The sequence below is a fragment of the Haematobia irritans genome, chromosome 1 (genome assembly GCF_050003625.1).
Source record: "Haematobia irritans isolate KBUSLIRL chromosome 1, ASM5000362v1, whole genome shotgun sequence".
Classification (NCBI taxonomy): Eukaryota; Metazoa; Arthropoda; class Insecta; order Diptera; family Muscidae; genus Haematobia; species Haematobia irritans.
Genome location: NC_134397.1, coordinates 174,238,275 through 174,261,025, shown reverse-complemented (window position 1 = coordinate 174,261,025; position 22,751 = coordinate 174,238,275). Strand labels below are relative to the sequence as shown.

At 33.2% G+C, this 22,751-nt stretch overlaps 1 protein-coding gene across 1 annotated transcript; it reads left to right on the top strand.

Annotated features, from left to right (window-relative positions):
• The first annotated feature begins 2,082 nt into the window (after positions 1 to 2,082).
• On the top strand, positions 2,083 to 20,681 carry Gcn2 (eukaryotic translation initiation factor 2 alpha kinase Gcn2). Its single transcript, XM_075292160.1, has 8 exons — positions 2,083 to 2,318; positions 2,382 to 2,448; positions 2,578 to 2,759; positions 7,710 to 8,834; positions 8,969 to 10,304; positions 10,358 to 12,226; positions 12,296 to 12,465; positions 20,151 to 20,681. The coding sequence occupies exons 2-8, from the start codon at positions 2,395 to 2,397 to the stop codon at positions 20,275 to 20,277; spliced, it is 4,863 nt and encodes a 1,620-aa protein (XP_075148275.1). The 5' UTR covers positions 2,083 to 2,318; positions 2,382 to 2,394; the 3' UTR covers positions 20,278 to 20,681.
• The last annotated feature ends 2,070 nt before the right edge of the window (positions 20,682 to 22,751 follow it).

Here is a 22,751-nt window from a genome sequence, read left to right as displayed (position 1 = left end):
GAAATAAAATTTGGACAAAATTTTCTAAAGAAATAAAAAATAAAAAAATAAAATATTGGCTAAATTTTCCATAGAAATAAAATTTTGACAAAATTTTCAATAGAAATAAAAAATAAATAAAATAAAATTTGGACAAAATTTTCTAAAGAAATAAAATTTGGACAAAATTTTCTAAAGAAATAATATGTTGACAAAATTTTCTATAGAAATAATATTTGGACAAAATTTTCTATAGAAATGCAACTTTGACAAAATTTTCTATAGAAATAAAATTTTGACAAAATTTTCTATAGAAATAAAAAATAAATAAAATAAAATTTGGACAAAATTTTCTAAGGAAATAATATGTAGACAAAATTTTCTATAGAAATAATATTTGGACAAAATTTTCTATAGAAATGCAACTTTGACAAATTTTTCTATGGAAATAAAATTTTGACAAAATTTTCTATAGAAATAAAAAATAAATAAAATAAAATTTGGACAAAATTTTCTAAAGAAATAATATGTTGACAAAATTTTCTATAGAAATAATATTTGGACAAAATTTTCTATAGAAATGCAACTTTGACAAAATTTTCTATAGAAATAAAATTTTGACAAAATTTTCTATAGAAATAAAAAATCTTGGTCCAAAATAAAAATTCATTGCGGCAACGCTGTTTGTCATTGAGGTAGAATCGGGCAGCATTCAGTGATAAGGGAGAAGTTCATCACAATGGACGTCTTGTTCTGAAATTGAAATTCTGTAGATTTTTGAGTGAGTACGAGAAGTAAAATCGCGAAATTTGTCCTTTAGTATCGGAAAATTTTAATGACCAGTGCGCCTTCTATGCCTTCAAGAAGGGAAATCGGACCTGTTTGATCATAAGATACTTCTAAACTCTCAATTTCACGCAAAACGGATAAAAACTACGGTTTCTAGAAGCCCAAGACATCAACCAAACCATGGATCGATACACATAATATTCGACACATAATATGCGGTTACAAACTTCATCTAGAATTCCAATGTTATGCAAGTCAGATAAAACCTAGGGTTTCTAGAAGCCCAAGAAGTCAAATAGGGAGAGCTAGACCAAAACATGGACAGATATAAGCCATACACATGGACCGATATACATGGACCGATACATGCCATATTCGATGTAAATATTTTGTGGACCTAAAATACCTTTACATTTTTTAATTTAGGGAAATAGGATAAAACCTACGATTTCTGGAAGCCTAGCCTAGACGCTAAATCTCGAGACCGGTCCATATGCGTGCTATACCAAAATATGAACCGACACACAACATATTCGGCACACCTATTTGTGGTCCTGAAATAACCATAGGTTTCCAATGTCAAGCAAATCAGATAAAAACTACGATTTCTAAAAGATAAATAGGTATATCGGTCTATATGGGGGCTATACCAAAAACATGGATCAATGCACAAAATATTCGGCACACCAATTTGTGGACCTAAAATATATGTAGATTTCCAACTTCAAGAAAATCTAAAAGTCCAATACTCAAAGCAGGGGGTCGGTTTATATCAAATTTTGGGCCAATATAGACCATCTCCGAACTTGCCTAAAAACCTATCTCGGTCAAATTTCAGGAAGATAGCGCCATTATTGAAGGTTGTAGAGTGATTACAACAGACAGACAGACGGACATGGTTATAGCGTCTTCAAATTTCTCCCTGATCAAGAATATATAGACTTTATATAGTGGGAAATGGATATCTCGATGAGTTACAAATGGAATGGAAAACTTATTATACCCCCATCACCATTATAAAAAGGTGGGTATACAAAGGTTGGCAGGGATTGTGTCAAAAATTGAACGCAAGAATTTTTAATTTCGATTTTAATTCATTGTAGTGAAGATTATATATTTAGCATTTTCGATTTCTTAAACAGTATATGGAATTTTCTGTAAAAATGCAAAATAGTATTTGACACTTTTTTTCATAATTAAATATCAACATCGAGAACACCGCTAAAAGTAATGAGATGGCAACACTGCACAATTATCTCAGTGCAGCTGGCAAATGACATCTAGACTGCGCTACTGTCAAATAAATTGACACTGTCTGATTTTCGGCAAAATCTTATTACCGGAAGAAACCTAAAACTATTAGCTACTGAAATAAAATAAAAAACACTTTAGACAATTACTAAAATAAAGTTAAATAGTTCAAAATAAATTATATATTACACAGAATATGAACATTTCTGTGAGGATAAACAAAAAAAGCAACAGCTGTCGGCACAACACCCAATACCCGGAGCCGTAAATTTTGGAATTAATAACAAAAAGGTTAATTGGTAAGACTTTTTTGCTATATAAAACGAAATAATAAATGACTAAACTATGTATATATTCCAAAGATTACATTGGAAAATGGCAAAGGAATCTTTTCGTGAAAGACAAATGCAGGAACTGGAGGCCATAAAGGTATGTCTGTCTATAAATGAACGAGTTTAGTTTAGTGGTTGTAGTTATTTTTGTTTGTAGTTTTTCTACATCTGATTTAAAACGCAATTTATTCGCACATATGCGCTAACACACACAATATATTTTTAGTCAATTTTTGGCAATGATGTGGAGGATTTACGTCCCTACGATAATAATGCTACGCCCTCACAATGGAAGCCTACAGATATTCGATTAATGTTGACACCCCTGAGAGATTCCTCAAATGGTCAGCCGGAGGCCTACGTGAGAACAAAACTTCATGTGGTATGCCCGTCGAAATATCCAAAATTGTGAGTAGAACATTTATATGAATGTTGTTTGTTTTTATTTAGAAACAAAATAACGTGCTAATATGCACGTACATACATGCATACATACGTACGTACGTATTGTACAATTCTATATAAACAAGCTAGATGTCTGCGGTATTTGGGTTATAAAGCAAAATGGCTTAATTACGAAAACAATTTATATGTAGGAATATGAATATTTTTATAATAAAAGTGTAATTAAAAACAATAGTTTATAGATTAGTGAAGTTGAGGGTGATAGTGGCCATAGTTCAGAAAATTAAAATATGAAAGACGTCTGAATTTCAGAACATATATATGTGACCAAGATCTCGGAAATTTGATGTAAATTCTTTAATGTCGTTCGAAAGAAATTTTGTAAAATATACTAGAGATTGAAATGAAAATGGAAAAGTCGATGACCATATAACGTTTACAAATTTGGTAAAAGTCAACTTTCGAATTTTGCGACTGATGATATGTTGGCTTTTTGACGTTCAGCACGAAAATATCTGGATCACATCCCCTCCTTTGAATTCCATGTCAAATTTTTCGTTAAAAGTGCATTAGTCGATTTTGGTCCCTATCAACAGTCTATTTCGCCAAATAAAAAAATTTGATTAGTCGATTTGAAAGATTATAAATAATTAATTGTGACTTCGATTTTTTTGTCAAAAATTTGGGTTTCGTCCTTTTTGTCGCCAAAATAATTCCAAATTAAAAACTTTGTTGAAACTGTATACGCAATCAATTCAAAAATTAACTTTTTAATTAAATTTAAAAAAATATATGTTATTAAGAAAATTATAGAAAATGTTTACGTTTTTAATTGAAATTTTTATCCCAATTTACATTTATGCCTATTAACATTTTAATTAAATAAAAATTAACAAGTATATACGGCCGTAAGTTCGGCCAGGTCGAAGCTTATTTATCCTCCACCATGGATTGCGTAGAAACTTCTACCAAAGAGTGTCATCCACAATCGAATTACTTGGGTTGTGGTATCTTACAACTTAACATCGTTTTCTAAGTTGTGAGTTAATCCATACGTGGTATATACTAGACAAAAAGGGTATGTATATACGGTCGTAAGTTCGGCGAGGCCGAATCTTATGTACCCTACACCATGGATTTCCTAGAAACTTCTGCGAAAGACTTGTAACACTTGCCAATGGCACGGTATCTCAAAACTTCCTAACACCGTCTTGCCGTGGTGCAATGGTTAGCATGCCCCCCTTGCATACACAAGGTCGTGGGTTCGATTCCTGCTACGACCGAACACCAAAAAGTTTTTCAGCGGTGGATTATCCCACCTCAGTAATGCTGGTGACATTTCTGAGGGTTTCAAAACTTCTCTAAGTGGTTTCACTGCAAGGTGGAACGCCGTTCGGATTCGGCTATAAAAAGGAGGTCCCTTGTCATTGAGCTTAACATGGAATCGGGCAGCACTCAGTGATAAGAGAGAAGTTCACCACTATGGTATCACAATGGACTGAATAGTCTAAGTGAGCCTGATACATCGGGATGCCACATAACCTAAACACCGTCTTCTAAATTGTAAGTTAGTCCATACGTGGTATATATTAGACAAAAAAGGTATATATAGGTAAGTCTGCAAATAATTACGAACCGATATGGACTTTTGCGCGGTAATTAGAGAGCCAGAATCGAAATATAGCACAATGTGCCAAATTTCAACCAGATCGGATGAAGGCACCGGAGCCCAAATCTGGGGATCGGTTTATATGGGGGCTATATATAACTATGGACCGATATGGACCAATTTTTGCATGGTTGTTAGAGACCATATACTTACACTATGTGCCAAATTTCAGTCGGATCGGATGAATTTTGCATCTCCAAAAGGCACCGGAGGTCAAATCTGGGGATCGGTTTATATGGGGGCTATATATAATTATGGACCGACATGGACCAATTCCTGCATGGTTGTTAGAGACCACATAGTAACACCACGTACCAAATTTCAACCAGATCGGATGGATTTTGCTGTTCCATGAGGCTCCGGAGGTCAAATATGGGGATCGGTTTATATGGGGGCTATATATAATTATGGACCGACATGGACCAATTCCTGCATGGTTGTTAGAGACCATATAGTAACACCACGTACCAAATTTCAACCAGATCGGATGAATTTTGCATCTCCAAAATGCACCGGAGGTCACATCTGGGGATCGGTTTATATGGCAGTTATATATAATTATGGACCTATGTGGACCAATTCCTGCATGGATGTTAGAGACTATATACTAACACCACGTACCAAATTTCAACCGAATCGGATGAATTTTGCTGTTCCATGAGGCTCCGGAGGTCAAATATGGGGATCGGTTTATATGGGGGCTATATATAATTATGGACCGATGTGGACCAATTTTTGCATGGTTGTTACAGGCCATATACTAACACCATGAACAAAATTTCAGCCGGATCGGATGAAATTTGCATCTCCAAAATGCACCGGTGGTCAAATTTGGGGATCGGTTTGTATGGGAGCTATATATAATTATGGGCCTATGTGGACCAATACCTGCATGGATGTTAGAGACCATATACTAACATCACGTACCAAATTTTAACCTAATCGAATGAATTTTGCTCTTCCAAGAGGCTCCGGAGGTCAAATCTGGGGATCGGTTTATACGAGGGCTATATATAATTATGGAACGACGTGGACCAATATTTGCATGGTTGTTAGAGACCATATACTAACACCATGAACAAAATTTCAGCCGGATCGGATGAACTATGCTTCTCTTAGTGGAACCACAAGCCAAATCTGGGGATCGGTTGTATGGGGACTATATATAATTATGGGCCAATTTTTGCATGGTTATTAGAGACCATACACTAACACCACCTACCAAATTTCAGCCAAATCGGATGAAATATGCTTCTCTTAGAGGTTCCCCAAGCCAAATTTGTGGGTCCGTTTATATGGGGGCTATACGTAAAAGTGGACCGATATGGCCCATTTGCAATACCATCCGACCTACATCAATAACAACTACTTGAGCCAAGTTTGAAGTCGATAGCTTGTTTCGTTCGGAAGTTAGCGTGATTTCAACAGACGGACGGACGGACGGACATGCTTAGATCGGCTCAGAATTTCACCACGACCCAGAATATATAACATATACTTTATGAGGTCTTAGAGCAGCATTTCGATGTGTTACAAACGGAATGACAAAGTTAATATAACCCCATCCTATGGTGAAGGGTATAAAAAAATAATTTAAAATTGTACTCGGCAATAATTAGCTAGCACTTCTTAATTGAATCTATCAAACAATTTATAAAAAAGGGAGGTCAAGTTCAACTAAATACAAATAATTGATTGCTCGATTAAAGTATTAAAGTATAAAGTATTAATTGATTGCTCGAATAAAGTATTAATTAATTAATTAATTAATTCATTAATTTTGCGATAATACCTTATTAAATTTTTAATGGCCAATAGGCTTTTGTATTATAATGAATAAATAAATAAAATAAATAAATTAAAACATTATATTTTGTTGATTTTTTTCTGTGTGTGATCAACTAATAAATTAATTCATCTTTCAAATCAAAATAAAAATATAGTCAATTACAAAATGTTTACATTTTTAATTATAATATAAATTATACCAATTAACATTTTAACTTAATAAACAATAATATATATCCAATTAAAAAAAAATTCTTGAAATTTTATTCGGAAAATATGAAGTTGGACTCAATTCAACTATAAATATAACCGGGAAATTCATAAGAAAGTATAAACTAACGTAAAATTACAAGAAATTTCTTTTATCCAATGGAAAAATAATTATAAATAAATAAACAAACTTCTAATTCATAATAGATATCCTAAAAAAACTTAATTGAATTCAATCAATCAAATTTAAAAATCAATTTTTAATTTAATTGAACCATTAAAAAAATTAATTGAAAGTGCCGGAAAAATTCAATTAATTTTTTAGTCAAGTATATTTTTAATTTTAATCACAGAATTAAGATTTATACAATCATTACCTTGATTGAAGAAATTTCAATTTAAATGTTCATTAAATCAATTAATTTCGTAATTAAACCAGAAAAAAATCTGTCTCTGTGTAATTGACACTATCATTTTTGTGTATGAAGCAATTTCAACAAAAAATAATTGGATGAACTTTGTGATGGAATTCGTAAAAAAACTTGTTATCTGCACGGAAACAAATATCACCAAAATATTTCCAATTAAAAAGTTAATTGAATGAAAAAATAATAAATAATAAATGAATGATGATTACTTTTGATTGTATCAGTTAATTTTGCTGTTTAAATAAAGACAATTAAGATAATGATTGAAAATTTTTAAATTTTTAATTAAAATTATAATTATTCCAATTAACATTTTAAATAAAATAAAACTATTTTCAATTAAAAAATTATTGGAAATTTTACTCTGAAATAATTAATGGAACTGTTATATTCGGAAAACTCGTAAGAAAGTATGACCTCTTGTAAAAATACAAGAAAATTATATTAGGCGATAAAATTACAAATAAATAAACAATAATATAATAAATAAACAATAATATAAAAAATAATTTTTAACCTCAAAAATATAATTTTATTAAAATTTTAATTGAACCACCTAAAAAGTTAATTAAAAGTGCCGGAAAAAATCAATTAATTAATTAAAGCCCACAAAACCTTACCAAAAACAAAAGCTAATAATTGAAAAAAAATCGATAAACCATATAAACTTTCAATTATTTAATCTAGTAAATTTTTTTCTTATTAATTCTGTGATTGATACTATCATTTTCGAGATTGAAGAAATTTCAATTAACAAATTAATTTGATTAGTTATTTTCGTGATTAAATCAAATTTTTTTGTGAACCCCAAAAATGTTTCCATGTAAGTCTAACTTTCTAATATTTTCTTTTTTGCAGAGCACCTAAAGTTACATTGGAAGAATCAAAGGGTATATCCGATCAACTGTTGGAGGAATTACTGCAACAACTTCAACAACAATCCCAAGAATTACGTGGCGAAGTTATGATCTATGAATTGGCCCAAACAGTGCAAGCTTTTCTCCTCAAGCACAATAAACCGCCAAGGGGTTCTTTCTATGACGAAATGTTACAACAAAAGCAACAAAGAGAACAAGAATTACTAGACATGAAGAAACAACGCGAGAATCAAGAACGGCAAAATCTTCTCGAAGAAGTCGAGAGACGTAAAGAAATGTTCAAGTCTGAGGCGAAACGCCGTGAACCAAGACGCAGTATGAGCGAATCAAATCATCGTCATCCAAGTTCTTCCGAAAGCTCTGAGAGTTCATCGCCCTATTATCGTGGACAAATGTATCCGGCTAAATGTATGGAACATCATAATAGTGAAACTTTATATTTCCACAAAGTGGGTAGACAAATTAAACGAGGATGTTGTTTGGGTCACTCGCAAAAGGGTTGCATAGCCTATACAGGCATCGACATCGACACAGGCCAATTAGTTTATATAACCGAATGGAATATTAAATATGCACATATTGAGCAACATTGTGCTGGTAAATGTATATTCACTTCAGAAACAAAATGTCCTGGTGGCCATCGGGTCGATGATGTGATAGCTTCAATTGAAAAACAAATTAGTACATTAGCCCAACTACATCATAAGAATCTCATTCAGTATGAATGTGTACTGTGTATTAAACGCAAGGAAGGTCTCTTGGTATATTTGGTACAAGATTTTGTCTTTGGTACAAGTGTTTTTAGTATATCATCTGCGCTGGGCTGGTGTATGGATGGTGTGCGTGGTGTGGCCAAAGGAGTATTGGAAGCTTTGGTATTTCTACACAATAAAGGTGTATCGCATAGCCATCTCTTGGATACTACAGTTTTTATGGATAATAGTGGCACAATAAGAGTAACCGATTTCTCTATTGTAACAAATCTTCTGGAGTTGATAGGAGGTTCGGGCCAAAGGTCAACACAAGGTGATTTACCAGCTTTGGGGGCATTGGTGGAGAGTTTAATGAATACACATACACCCGAAATGAGAGATTTCGTAGAAAAGTAAGTTAATATTTAAAAATCGGAAATAAATTTTTTAAGCTTTTTTTTTTAATTTAAATTACAATTATTTTTATTTAATGTTTGATTTTTTAAATTTTCGTCTAGTAATTACTCTCTCTTCTACTCTTCCCCAGGTGCAATTCTGATCGTACGCTATCGGCGTCCGAACTTTTAGAACATCCCTTCCTACGATGTTCCCTATTCACCACGGACGATAAGGAACATCAATACACGACAATGGCTTTAACTACACAAAAGACTCATGGTGGACGTAAACCCAGCTTAGCTGTAGCCCCATTAAATCTTAAAAAAGCCCGGACCGGTGACGCACAACCTACAACACCACAAACATTAGCTCCCTTTAGTATCCCATCTCTGCCATCTTCTCAATCTCGTTTGCGTACCGAATTTGAAGTTCTTATGTATTTGGGAAAAGGTGCCTTTGGTGATGTCTTAAAGGTACGAAATATTTTGGATAATCGAGAATATGCCATTAAACGAATTCCACTGCCGGCACGAAGCAAACAACTTTACAAAAAGATGACACGAGAAGTGGAATTGTTGTCGCGTTTGAATCATGAAAATGTTGTAAGATATTTCAACAGTTGGATTGAGAGTGTTACCGATGAAGATATGGAGGAAATGGATAAAATGGTATCCAGTGATTGGTCAATGAGCCTTGAGAGTATTAAACCACCAAAGTCGCCTCAGGTTGACTTAAATGTGACAACAACTGAAACTGACTCTTCAAGTTTGTGGAATGGCTATATACCACATATGGATGATTCCGATTCGGATGGTATACAATTTGTAGATTCGAATGGTGAAGTGGCGGTGTACGATGATGTAGATGGTGACGATGAAGTCGACTCAGAGTTAAATAAGGCTATGTCGCCCAAACCGTTAATGCAAATTATGTACATTCAAATGGAATTCTGTGAGAAATGTACTCTACGTACAGCCATTGATGATAATCTCTATGAACAAACCGATCGTCTTTGGAGACTTTTCAGAGAAATTGCTGAGGGCCTATCGCACATCCATCAACAAGGCATTATTCATCGGGATTTGAAACCTGTAAATATTTTCTTGGACTCTCATGATCAAATCAAGATTGGTGATTTTGGTTTAGCCACCACAAGTTTTTTGGCTCTACAAACACATCAGGAACAGAGTGCACATCAAACCTCTCATACCCATAATAATATAACGTCCACTGAGGATGGCACGGGTACGGGAAAGGTGGGAACAACTCTATATGTAGCTCCTGAACTGACGGGCAATGCCTCCAAATCTACATATAGCCAAAAAGTGGATATGTACACATTGGGTATTATCCTATTCGAAATGTGCCATTGCCCTTTCTCTACTGGTATGGAAAGAGCTGAAACTATTATCAATTTACGAAGCCCCAACATAATTGTCCCAGAATATATGTTGAAAAATCCAAAAAATGAGAAGACAGTTAAGGTAGGAAACGCTTTTTTGCTGAAGACTACCTATACTAACCTCCTTTCTTACAGCTTGTTCGTTGGTTACTAAATCATGATCCCTCCCAAAGACCTACTGCAGAAGAACTTTTAGCCTCCGATCTACTACCACCAGCTCAATTGGAAGCAAGTGAATTACAGGAAATGTTGAAGAACGCCTTGGCAAATCCTCAAAGTAAGGCTTACAAGCATATTGTAGCTCGATGTCTTCAACAGGAAAGCGATGAAATATTGGAACATACCTATCATATGGGTGGAAGTCGTACCATGAAATCATGGAATACACCCATTGTTCTCGATAGTTTGGTGACGTTGAGTCCTCTTATCGAATTTGTTAAAGGCAAAGTTGTCTCACTCTTCCGTAAACATGGAGCCATCGAAGTGGATACTCCTTTAATGTCTCCCCTAACTAAACATACTAACCATTGGGCGAATCCTGTCAAACTTATGACTCACTCTGGTTGTGTTGTGGTTTTACCCAGTGATTTGCGTACCGAGTTTGCTCGTCATATTGCTATGAGTGGGGTGAATATGATACGACGTTATTGTGTGGATCGTGTCTATCGGGAGGAGAAGGTCTTTAATTTCCATCCAAAACAGAATTATGAATGTGCTTTCGATATTATATCCCCACATTCGGCCAGTCATCTGGTGGATGCTGAACTTTTATCTTTGGCCTATGAAATTGCGGCGGAAATACCAAATCCCAGGGAGAAGAATGTAATGATACGTATGAACCACACCAACCTCCTGAGGGCCATTCTTCTGTATAGCAATGTGCCAAAACCCTTGTATGGTGATCTATTTGCTAGTATTTTGGATTTTATTGAGGGTCGAATATCGAAATTTCAATTCCATTCGATTGTCAATGCCATAATGGAAAAATCTAAAACATCTGCTTCAGCTCTCATTGATCTTTTATTGGCCAATTTCCAAATGAGTGGTAAAAATAGTGCCGACGATTCCTCATTACGGTCACTGGTACGTGGAAAAGGTGAAGCGGCCTCATTGGCCAAGGGGGCATTGCGTGAAATGGAATCCATAGTTTTATTAGCTCAAAGCCTTGGCGTTAGATGTCCCATACATATTTTTGCAGGCTTGCCCATCAGCTATGAAAGAGCCAATACCGGTGGTGTTGTTTGGCAAATGATTGCTGATGTCAAACCCAATCGCACATCACGACCTTCTGTGCTGGCTGTGGGAGAGCGTTATGACAGTATGTTAATGGATTTTCAAAAACAGGCCCAAGGTTTTAATCCAAATTTACCCAATCGTGGCATAAGTGGTGCAGGTCTTTCCTTTTCGCTGGATAAACTGGTGGCCGCCATGGGTTTCGAAGATTCTCAGAAATGTCGTACCATTGATGTGGGTGTATGTGTTTCTGGTTCAAGACCTCCTCTCAAAGATGTCACCTACATTATGCGTCTATTATGGTCAGCTGGTATACGCTGTAGTTTTGTTGAATCGGTGACTAGCAGTGGAGATGAATCTCAGGACTTGGCAAAATTGGGAGCAGCGCATGTTATTTTAGTTGCAGAAAATGGAGCCTTGCGCATACGTTCTTGGGATAAGGAGCGTTTCCAAGAGCGTCATGTCACTCGATCTGAATTGGCAGATTTTATACAGAAAATTCCAATACGTTCCGATATAAGTGGCTACAATGCTTCACATGACTATGCGACACAACAGTCGAATTCCGGTGGAAGTGGCTGTGGTGGTGGCCCTGGAGGTGGCGGCAGTCATGGTGGACGTGGAGATAATGCTCTCTGCACTTCTGCTTCGGGTACAAATTTGAAAAATATCAGTTCCAGTAGTTTAAGTAATCTACCCAACATTCAGGTCATATTTTCTTTGACCCATGACAAAATGTCGGCCAATTATCGTAGGAGATTAGAAAATCAAGTGAGTATGCGTGCAATTATGATTGTTTGTGTATATATTCTAATGTCTGGCAACTTCTTTTTCATTTAGGTAACCCAACAAATGTCATCGACGTTGGCACAATTTGCCAAAACTGAAAATATAGCAGTGCTGGTGGTCGAATTGTTACCGTGTACCTTAAATGCCATTGTTGCGGCAATTAATCCACGAGCTATAGATCGTAAAGAGACTGAACAGGAAATAAATTGTGTTATTGATAGGTAAGTTGGACTTACACATTTGGTCCTAGTCCTGTTGTCGTCGTCTCTGAAGAATAATAGGCAATCGTATGTTAGGGGGTTCTACGTACTGTATTGCCAATGTTATACGGCATTCACATTACATCCCAGCAAAAAAATTTGGAAGTTCTTCCAAATGCACAACTTTAAAAGCACTTCCAGAAGATGCACTCCCAATGATGTTCTTTATTTTAACTACCCAGGAAGTTCTTTTAATTCAATTTTTTATATCTTGGTTTTTTCATACTTTTAATAGGTAATTTAAAGTTTTTTGTTTAAAATAGGTTAAAATCAGAGTAAGAATTCATAAAATGGTACAAATCATTTAAATTTTGTCGAAAAAAATGCTAAATCCAATCTGAAAAAATTGTGAATTTTTGAAAATATTTGTGGTCAAACGTTTCCGACAAGCGTTAGAATCATTAAAAATTATAAAAAATTATAAAAATGATTTATTTCACAAAATATCACAGAATTTTTTAATTTACATCCAAAACATTGAATTTGGATCACACCTAAAGAAGTGATGCAAATTCAGTGCAACGGCTGTTGAAATGGAGGACTTCTGTCCTATGATAAGCCCATGTTAAATTCATCGCTTCTGCGTCAATTTTGCACCACTTCCGGATCCAAAAAGAACATTTTCATTACTTTTTTGGCGACGCTTTTTTTGCTGGGATGTAATGTGAAAAGTTCACGGAGGGGTGGATGCACGGTTGCCACAGTTGGTAGAATTCTACCAAAAATGGTAGATTGTTTGGTAGAATTCTTGATGTTTTGGTAGAATATCACAATTTTTTTCTAAAATAAAATTTTGATAGAATTTTCTATAGAAATAAAATTTTGACAGAATTTTTTATAGAAATAAAATTTTGACAAAATTTTCTATAGAAATAACATTTTGACAAAATTTTTTATAGAAATAAAATTTTGACAAAATTTTCTATAGAAATAAAATTTTGACAAAATTTTCTATAGAAAAAAATTTTGACAAAATTTTCTATAGAAAAAATTTTGACAAAATTTTCTATAGAAATAAAATTTTTGTTTCTTGGTGTTTTATTCGATCTTTTTCTTTTTAATAAAAGTCAATAGTTTTTCAAGCTTAAGATCTTCGTTTCCTTTATTTTTTATTTTTAATCCATTATTCCTGATATTTCGCAATTTTCACTGAATTGCTTCTTCAGAGGGGTTATTTGATATATGAGACAATGATCACAAAACAATTATTATTCTAATGGAGCATCACTGCTCTCGTCTACTTTTTCTATTGCAATAGATAAAGTAGACGAGAGCAGTGATGCTCCATTAGAATAATAATTGTTTTGTGATCATTGTCTCATATATCAAATAACCCCTCTGAAGAAGCAATTCAGTGAAAATTGCGAAATATCAGGAATAATGGATTAAAAATAAAAAATAAAGGAAACGAAGATCTTAAGCTTGAAAAACTATTGACTTTTATGAAATAAAATTTTGATAAAATTTTCTATAGAAATAAAATTTTGACAAAATTTTCTATAGAAATAAAGTTTTGACAAAATTTTCTATAGAAATAAAATTTTGACAAAATTTTCTATAGAAATAAAATTTTGACAAAATTTTCTATAGAAATACAATTTTGATAAAATTTTCTATAGAAATAAAATTTTGACAAAATTTTCTATAGAAATAAAATTTTGACAAAATTTTCTATAGAAATAAAATTTTGACAAAATTTTCTATAGAAATAAAATTTTGACAAAATTTTCTATAGAAATAAAATTTTGACAAAATTTTCTATAGAAATAAAATTTTGACAAAATTTTCTATAGAAATAAAATTTTGACAAAATTTTCTATAGAAATAAAATTTTGACAAAATTTTCTATAGAAATACAATGTTGCGAAATTTTTATATAGATATAAAATTTTGGCAAAATTTTCTATAGAAATAAATTTTTTGCAAAATAAGATTTTTTGTTTGGTAGTTTTTTGATAAAATTTTCTCCAAATTTTGGTAGATTATTTTGTATTTTGGGCTCGAGTGGTAACTGTGTGTGGATGTCACGGTAGAATTCTACTAAAAATGGTAGATTTTTTTTTGTTGTTTGGTAGATTGGTAGGATTCTTGATGTTTTGGTAGATTTTGCAAAACATTCCTCTCCAACTAAGAGGTACTTCAATTTTCTATAGAAATAAAATCTTGCTAATAATTTCTACAGAAATAAAATATTGCAAAATTTTTCTATAGAAATACAATTTTGCAAAATTTCCTATTGATATAAAATTTAGCAAACATTTTCTACAGAATTAAAAATTTGCAAAAATTTTCTATTAAAATAAAATTTTGCAAAAAAATTCTACAGAAATAAAATATTGCAAAGTTTTCTATAATAATAAAATTCTGACAAAATTTTCTATTGAAATAAAATTTAGAAACATTTTCTATCGAAATAAAATTTTGCAAATTTCGTAGATTTGTGATAAAATTTTGGTAGATTATTTTTGGCACGAGTGGCAACCGTGGTGGACGTTGGATTTGGGGATCTCCAGACTAGAGGTGTGCGCTTGACACGAAATTCTCGTGACACGCGTGATTCACACGTCAATCACTGAGTCGTGAACAAAATCCAAAGCAAGTCTCGTGAATGTGCGTGAATGGGACTAAAATAAATAAAATAAAATCAGTTCGTGAATGTGCGTGAATAAAATTTCTGCAGTCACGTTCACGAAAAAAAAATCAAGATTTAATTCATACTCGTATGTTAACTGAAGGGAGCCACCGTGGTGCAATGGTTAGCCTGCCCGCCTTGCTACACAAGGTTGTGGGTTCGATTCCTGCTTCGACCGAACACCAAAAAGTTTTTCAGCGGTGGATTATCCCACCTCAGTAATGCTGGTGACATTTCTGAGGGTTTCAAAACTTCTCTAAGTGGTTTCACTGCAATGTGGAACGCCGTTCGGACTCGTCTATAAAAAGGAGGTCCCTTGTCATTGAGCTTAAAATGGAATCGGGCAGAACTCAGTGATAAGAGAGAAGTTCACCAATGTGGTATCACAATGGACTGAATAGTCTAAGTGAGCCTGATACATCGGGCTGCCACCTAACCTAACATAACCTAACCTAACCTGTGTTAACTGAAATTAATTTAGCTTTTGAACTATATTCTATTTTTGAAGTTTGTTTCCTTTGTTGATTTCCGTTTGGAAAATGTCGTGAGGCTCGTGAATTTGTTGTGAATCACGAGAATTGTCGTGAATCGTGCGTGAACGTGAGCCTTTAAAAGTAGTTCGTGCGTGAGTACTGGCTTTCATTTAGTGAATGTGCGTGAGTGCGATTGGCTACAACACGTATCTTGCGTGAGCGTGCGTGAATAAACATTTTTCTTTGTGAATGTACGTGAGTGGGAATAAAATTTCAGTCACGAGCACACCTCTACTTACGTGAGTAATAGTTTACTCACACTCACTAACGACTGAAAAATCATACTCACGGACGATATTTTTTGGCAGGACTCACGCACACTTACGAAAAGAAAATTTGTACTCACGCACGAAAACGTCGTGACTCACGAAAAATACCGTGACTCACGAAAAATATCGTGACTCACGAATAATTTTATGATTAATTTACCTTACCGAAGTGTCTGAAAACATCAGCATTATTAAAATCGAGAGTGTTATTGAACTCTTAACATCCCGGGTGTCACTAAAATTGTAATTGAATTTAACTCTTAAGAGTTTAATGTTGGTGTGCAGGAATATTTTCGTGAGTGTAATTCGTTACTCACGCACACTCACGAAGATATTATTTTCGTGACTCACGCTCATGCACGACATTTTGGTTTGTTAATCACGCTCACGCACACTCACGCTGTTGTCATGAGCGAGACTCACGACTCACGCCCGAATCGCGAAAATTTTCATGAGTCACGACAATATCGTGTCACGTGCTCACCTCTACCTCTACTCCAGACTTCAATTAGAAGAAAGCTAAATTCTGACAATTATCGACCAAACGCTGATAGTCGCTTCAGCGAACAACCGTTCTCTCTCATATTTGTGCTACCGATAAGAAATTCAGGGACATCATCAACCCAAGTAGCAGCTAAGGATACAAAAGTCGAAAAGTTGACTTTTCGTAATCTTGAAATTTGATATTAAGTGATATAGATCATATTATGCAGACATTTCAGTATATAGTCGAATGTCGAGACATAAAAATTCGAATTTTCAATAAGCGAAAAATTTTCCAAAATTTAAAAAATATAGTTTTCCAATTTTGGAAGAAGTCGAAAACTCGACTTTAGCAAAACTCACATTTCCAAATCGAAAAGTCCGTATTTTTATTTTCATTACAATCCCAATAACAATGGTACTCGCAGACAAGCTTGATGAATTTCGTCGACATTGGTATTAGGGATTGAATTGCTGATTGATTGTGTCGAAGAAGTCCAGTATATTTTTTATGTCTGATTAGTTCTGTGATTGAAGAAATTTCTATTAAAAAATTAATTAGGTCGATATCGTGATTAACTCAGAAAGAACAAGTATATACAGCAGTAAGTTCGGCCGGGCCGAATCTTAAATACCCACCACCATGAACCAGATATTAGGGTTTCCTTTGAAATTTCAGGAGGGCTAGAGGACTTGAGGACACTTCCCGAAGATAAATTTAAAGATTTCACCTATGAGGACTATATCAGATTCTGGATTTATAAGAACCATTTTTGCTTGAGTTTTAGAGGAATCATTAACATCTCTTGTAAGTGTGCAAGAAAAATATAAAATAACGTCTTGATTTGAAATCTTAAATCTGTAGAAGTAAAATCTGGAAATTTTACATTGAGTTTCAAACAATTTTTATGATCAGTATTTACAATTTCTGGCAAATCAGATAAAAACTACGGTTTCTAGAAACCCAAGGAGTTTAATCGGGAGATCGTTCTGATGGGGGCTATACTAAAATATGGACCGATACTCACCGCTTTCGGCACACCTCTTTATGACCCGAAAATACCTATAGATATCCAATTTCAGGCAAATAGGATAAAAACTTCGGATTCTAGAAGCCCAAGAAGTAAAATCGGGAAATCGGTCTATATGGGGGCTATACAAAAATATGGACCGATACTCACCATTTTCGGCACACCTCTTTATGGTCCCAAAATACCTCTAGATTTCCAATTTCAGACAAATTGGATAAAAACTACGGTTTCTATAAACCCAAGACCCCAAATCGGGAGGTCGTTTTATATGGGGACCATAAGCGTAGGAAGGCCTCTGGGGAGGGGGCTTAGACCCCCCAGAAAAATTTTAGCCCCCCCCAGAATTTGAAAACCTATTTACGATTTTACATTTTTCTAAAAATTAAACAAGTATATACACAGCAGAAAGTTCCGCTAAAGATTTTCATGCACAATCGAATTACTTTGGTTGTGGTAGCAGTTGCCGATGGCAATGTTTTTAATCTGGTATTTATAAAATAAATCTGTGGTTTTTTTGATTTAGTTGAATAACTAAAGCTCCTTTATTATTTTGTTTAGTCTGGTTTAGTCAATTTAATTTAAAAAATAGTAATTGATACTATTTGGGGGCTACACCAAAATATGGACCGATACTCACCATTTTCGGCACACCTCTTTATGGTCCCAAAATACCTCTAGATTTCCAATTTCAGACAAATTGGATAAAAACTACGGTTTCTATAAGCCCAAGACCCCAAATCGGGAGATCGCTCTATATGGGGGCTATACCAAAATATGGACGGATACTCACAATTTTTGGCACACGTATTTGTGGTCCTACAATACCTCTAGATTTCCAATTTCAGGTAAATTGAATAAAAACTGCGGTTTCTATAAGCCCAAGAAGTAAAATCGGGAGATCGGTCTATATGGGGGCTATACCAAAACATGGACCGACACTCACCATTTTTGGCACACCTCTTTATGGTCATAAAATACCTCTAGATTTACAATTTCGCGCAAATTGGATGAAAACTACGGTTTCTATAAGCGAAAGACCCCAAATCGGGAGGTCGGTTTATATGGGGGCTATACCAAAACATGGCCCGATATAGCCCATCTTCGAACTTGACCTGCGCTCAGACAAAAGACGATTCTGTGCCAAATTTCAGGACGATAGCTCCATTATTGAATGCTGTAGCGTGATTACAACAGACAGCCAGACAGACAGACAGACGGACAGACGGACATGCTTATATCGTCTTAGAATTTCTCCCTGATCAAGAATATATATACTTTATATAGTCGGAAATCGATATTTCGATGCGTTACAAACGGAATGACAAACTTATTATACCCCGTCACCATTCTATGGTGGTGGGTATAAAAAAAATTATTTACTAAAATCTTTATTTTAATTACAAATTATAATAAACGTGTAACAAAAAGAAACTAGCAACTTAGGCTATCGGCTTAAGAAAAAAATATTTGTTGTCTTCAATCACAGAAATGGTAGGATCAGTCATCAAAGTCAATTCCAATTAAAAAATTATTTGAAACATTTAATTGGTTTGTGTTTGATTTTTCTTTCGATTATTTTTTTTTTTTTTTAATTTTAATTGGAAAAATGTTGGTGATATTTTTTTCTGTGTATACCCAGAAAACACAAACAAAAAATATGTCAATTTAAAAAGTTGATTGAAGCTGAACTTTAATTAATTAAAAAGTTATTTGATACAATTAAAATTTTAATCTAATTAATAAAAAATATTGATTTTTAATTAAAATATTTGCTATACCAATAAGTTTTTTAATTAAAAAAATTAATTGCAATTTAAAATATATCGGGGAATAATATGGTTTTTAGTAAAAAATAAATTAATTCACACAAATAATTGAAATTTTATTTAAATGTCCTGTTCCTGTAAATTCATAAATTCACTCCAATATGATTCTATTTGGGTTTTTATTTTTATAACTCATTTCTTGATTGAATTGGATATAATGCTGTTTCAGTGTATAAATGACAGTTAGAAATTGTTCAAAATACAGTGAAACCTCTGAAAGGTGGACATCCACGGTCGCCTAAATTTTGTCCACATTTGTGTCTAGTTATGAGAGGTTAATTTTAATGTGTTAATATAAAAAACATCCACAGACAATTGTCCACATTTGGGAGGTGTCCGTTTTCAGAGTGTCAAAGAGAAGTTTCACTGTATATGGTAGTTAGCGTCACTACACAGAAACAAATTTCACGAAAATTTTTCCAATTAAAATCTTAATTGAGTTTTGAAAAATATTCAATTAAAAATTTAATTGATTCAACAATTTTTGTAATTGAAATAAAAATCAATCACACAAATTAATAGTATCAATTAATTTTTTAATTGGATCAATTAATTTTTAATTGACTGTCAATTAATTTTTTAATTGATACTATCAATTCTGTGATTGAAGACATTTCAATTAAAAAATTAATTGGATCAATTAATTTCGTGATTGAATCAGAAAAAAAAATTGTGTGTTGTATTGGACGAAGAACTAGCCTGCATTGATATCACAATATTTTTTTTTCAACAAATTGTATACAAATATATTGCGAATTATCATAAGCAATTACGACGATGACAACAGGAAAGAGGCGAAATAACAATTATCCAAAAATTGTATCCCTTCTAATATTTTCTTTTATTTTTATTTTTTATTTGGTTTCTTTTAGGTTCCCGAAAAATCGTCGCTACATTTCGGAAATATGTGATGAAATCATAGATTATATCACAGATACAAAAATAACTGTTGTTGCCTTATATACCATAACTGATTCCTATTATCGAGTTATAATTTAATGGAACTGGTAACAATGCAAACAAACAAGAAATAGCATTAATAGGAGCATTTAATGCGAAAGAGATTATTTATGAAATAATTTTCGAAAATCATAATATTGTATAACGAAAATTCTTACATCGTATTGTTTTTGAGATGTTTAAGCTGTAAACTCTGTATACTCTTTTTTTTTTAATCCTTCTATGAAGATTTTAATTATATTAATTTAAACATCCTTCTTTTTTTTCCATAGCATGTACCATTAGGGGATGACATGATTCAAGTAGATAAAACCCCCATGTTGCTGAACGATTTGTGTGTCATAGATCATTAATCTTAAGTATAAAAAAAATTTATTCCAATTACTGGTAAAATTTTTTTTTACATTACTAATAAAGACTTTTTCTTAAAGTAAAGAACAAAATTGCAAAAAGGATTTATGCAAGGAACTTGAAAAGGTAGTATTGCATACCAATGAATTGAAAAATCAGATTATGCAAACAATTAAAGTAGCTGATACCCACCGCATAAGGGTGGGTATCAGCTAATTTGACCTAACATTAACTGTGTTAACTAACATTGTCCATAACCACAAAATATCCTAAGATGGTTTAGCACCTTCGTAATATTACAATCAATTATGAGTAATAAAATTTCAGCATATGGTCGATGATAAATTGAAGAAAAAACTCGTTAAAATGAAACAAACTTTGACTCTCTTTTAAAGAAGAAATTTTGTAAACTAAGAAATAGAATCTAAGGAGTAGCTGTAAAACTATAGATGCCACAAAATTTTAAATTACATCATAAATTCAAAGAGTTGTATTCATAAAAAAAAACTAAAGTTAGTTTCGAAAACTAATTTCAAATGGTACAATAGATTTTAAATCTATTTGAATGCTTGTGAATATGGCTCTATATAGGTTGAAATTAATACATATTTTATATTTTATTATTTTCTTTACTTTTTAATTATTATTCTAACCCCCATTTTCATGAAGCTCCGTTAGTGCTACGTTAGCTAACGAACTTCTAAACCGTGCTATGTACATATCTGTCATCTTGCATATATATTTCATATGCCAGTTAGAAACGTAACTGCTGAAATTTTTTCAGTTAAAGTTAACCAAAGAAAAGATATTTCCATTTTTCTTTCTGTTAACTGAAAGTTAAAGCCTAACGGAGCTACATGAAAATGACCTTAAATATCATTTTTATATGATTCAAATATCGAATTTTTAATGAAAAATGTATATACATTCATAGCATCAATGTATTGTATAAATTCCATCCATTTTCATTTCACATTTGCATAGTTTCTAATTTTCTTTAGTTTTTAAAATTAAAGTTAATATAAATTTTATAAGTGAAAAAATAAAAAAACTATTTTAATTGAAATAATTTTGCCTACTGTCTACGTGGCTTAGTTTTTGGACTCCATAGGTAAGATTATTGCTAAAGTATTTTCAATAATGTAAATAATTTTTAAAACTGCACTCAAGCCCCCTCGCAGCTTAGATTACTAAACCAAAAAGTAAAAACTAAAAATTCGAAATTGAAATCCTAAACTCGAATTTGAAAATTTAAATTCGGGTGGTTTATCACTGCATTCGATATCGAATTCATAATCGTTTCGAAAGAATTGTCTATACGATTAAAAGTTTGGATCACGCCATTCGATCGAAATTTGATGTAATTTATCTAGCATTGCCAAGATCACAAGCCAAAGGAGAACAAAATTAAATGATAAAAATTAAGTTAGCGGCACAAAATAGAATTCAGAAAAAATATCGATTTTACGTGTTACAGGGAGCCACCGTGGTGCAATGGTTAGCATGCCCGCCTTGCATACACAAGGTCGTGGGTTCGATTCCTGCTTCGACCGAACACCAAAAAGTTTTTCAGCGGTGGATTATCCCACCTCAGTAATGCTGGTGACATTTCTGAGGGTTTCAAAGCTTCTCTAAGTGGTTTCACTACAATTTGGAACACCGTTCGGATTCGGCTATAAAAAGGAGGTCCCTTGTCATTGAGCTTAACATGGAATCGGGCAGCACTCAGTATTAAGAGAGAATTTCACCAATGTGGTATCACAATGGACTGAAAAGTCTAAGTGAGCCTGATACATCGGGCTGCTATCTAACCTAACCTACTTGTTACTTGGAGGAATATAATTTTTGGTGGCATGTCAACGTCAATTCTATCGATATTACAATTGTCTGCCATCTTAAACCTTTTGGCAAGTGGAAGCTTTCATCATTCACTATTCTTACATGGTGGTCCAGAAGCGTTAGAAGCAAAAAAATGTTTGGCAACATTGTATTTCTATAGAAAATTTTGCCAAAATTTTATTTCTGTAGAAAATTTCGTAAAAATAGAAAATGTTGTCAAAATTGTAATTCTATAAAATTTTGTCAAAATCTTATTTCTATAAAATTTTGTCAAAATTTTATTTCTAAAGAAAATTTTGTCAAAATTTTATTTCTATAGAAAA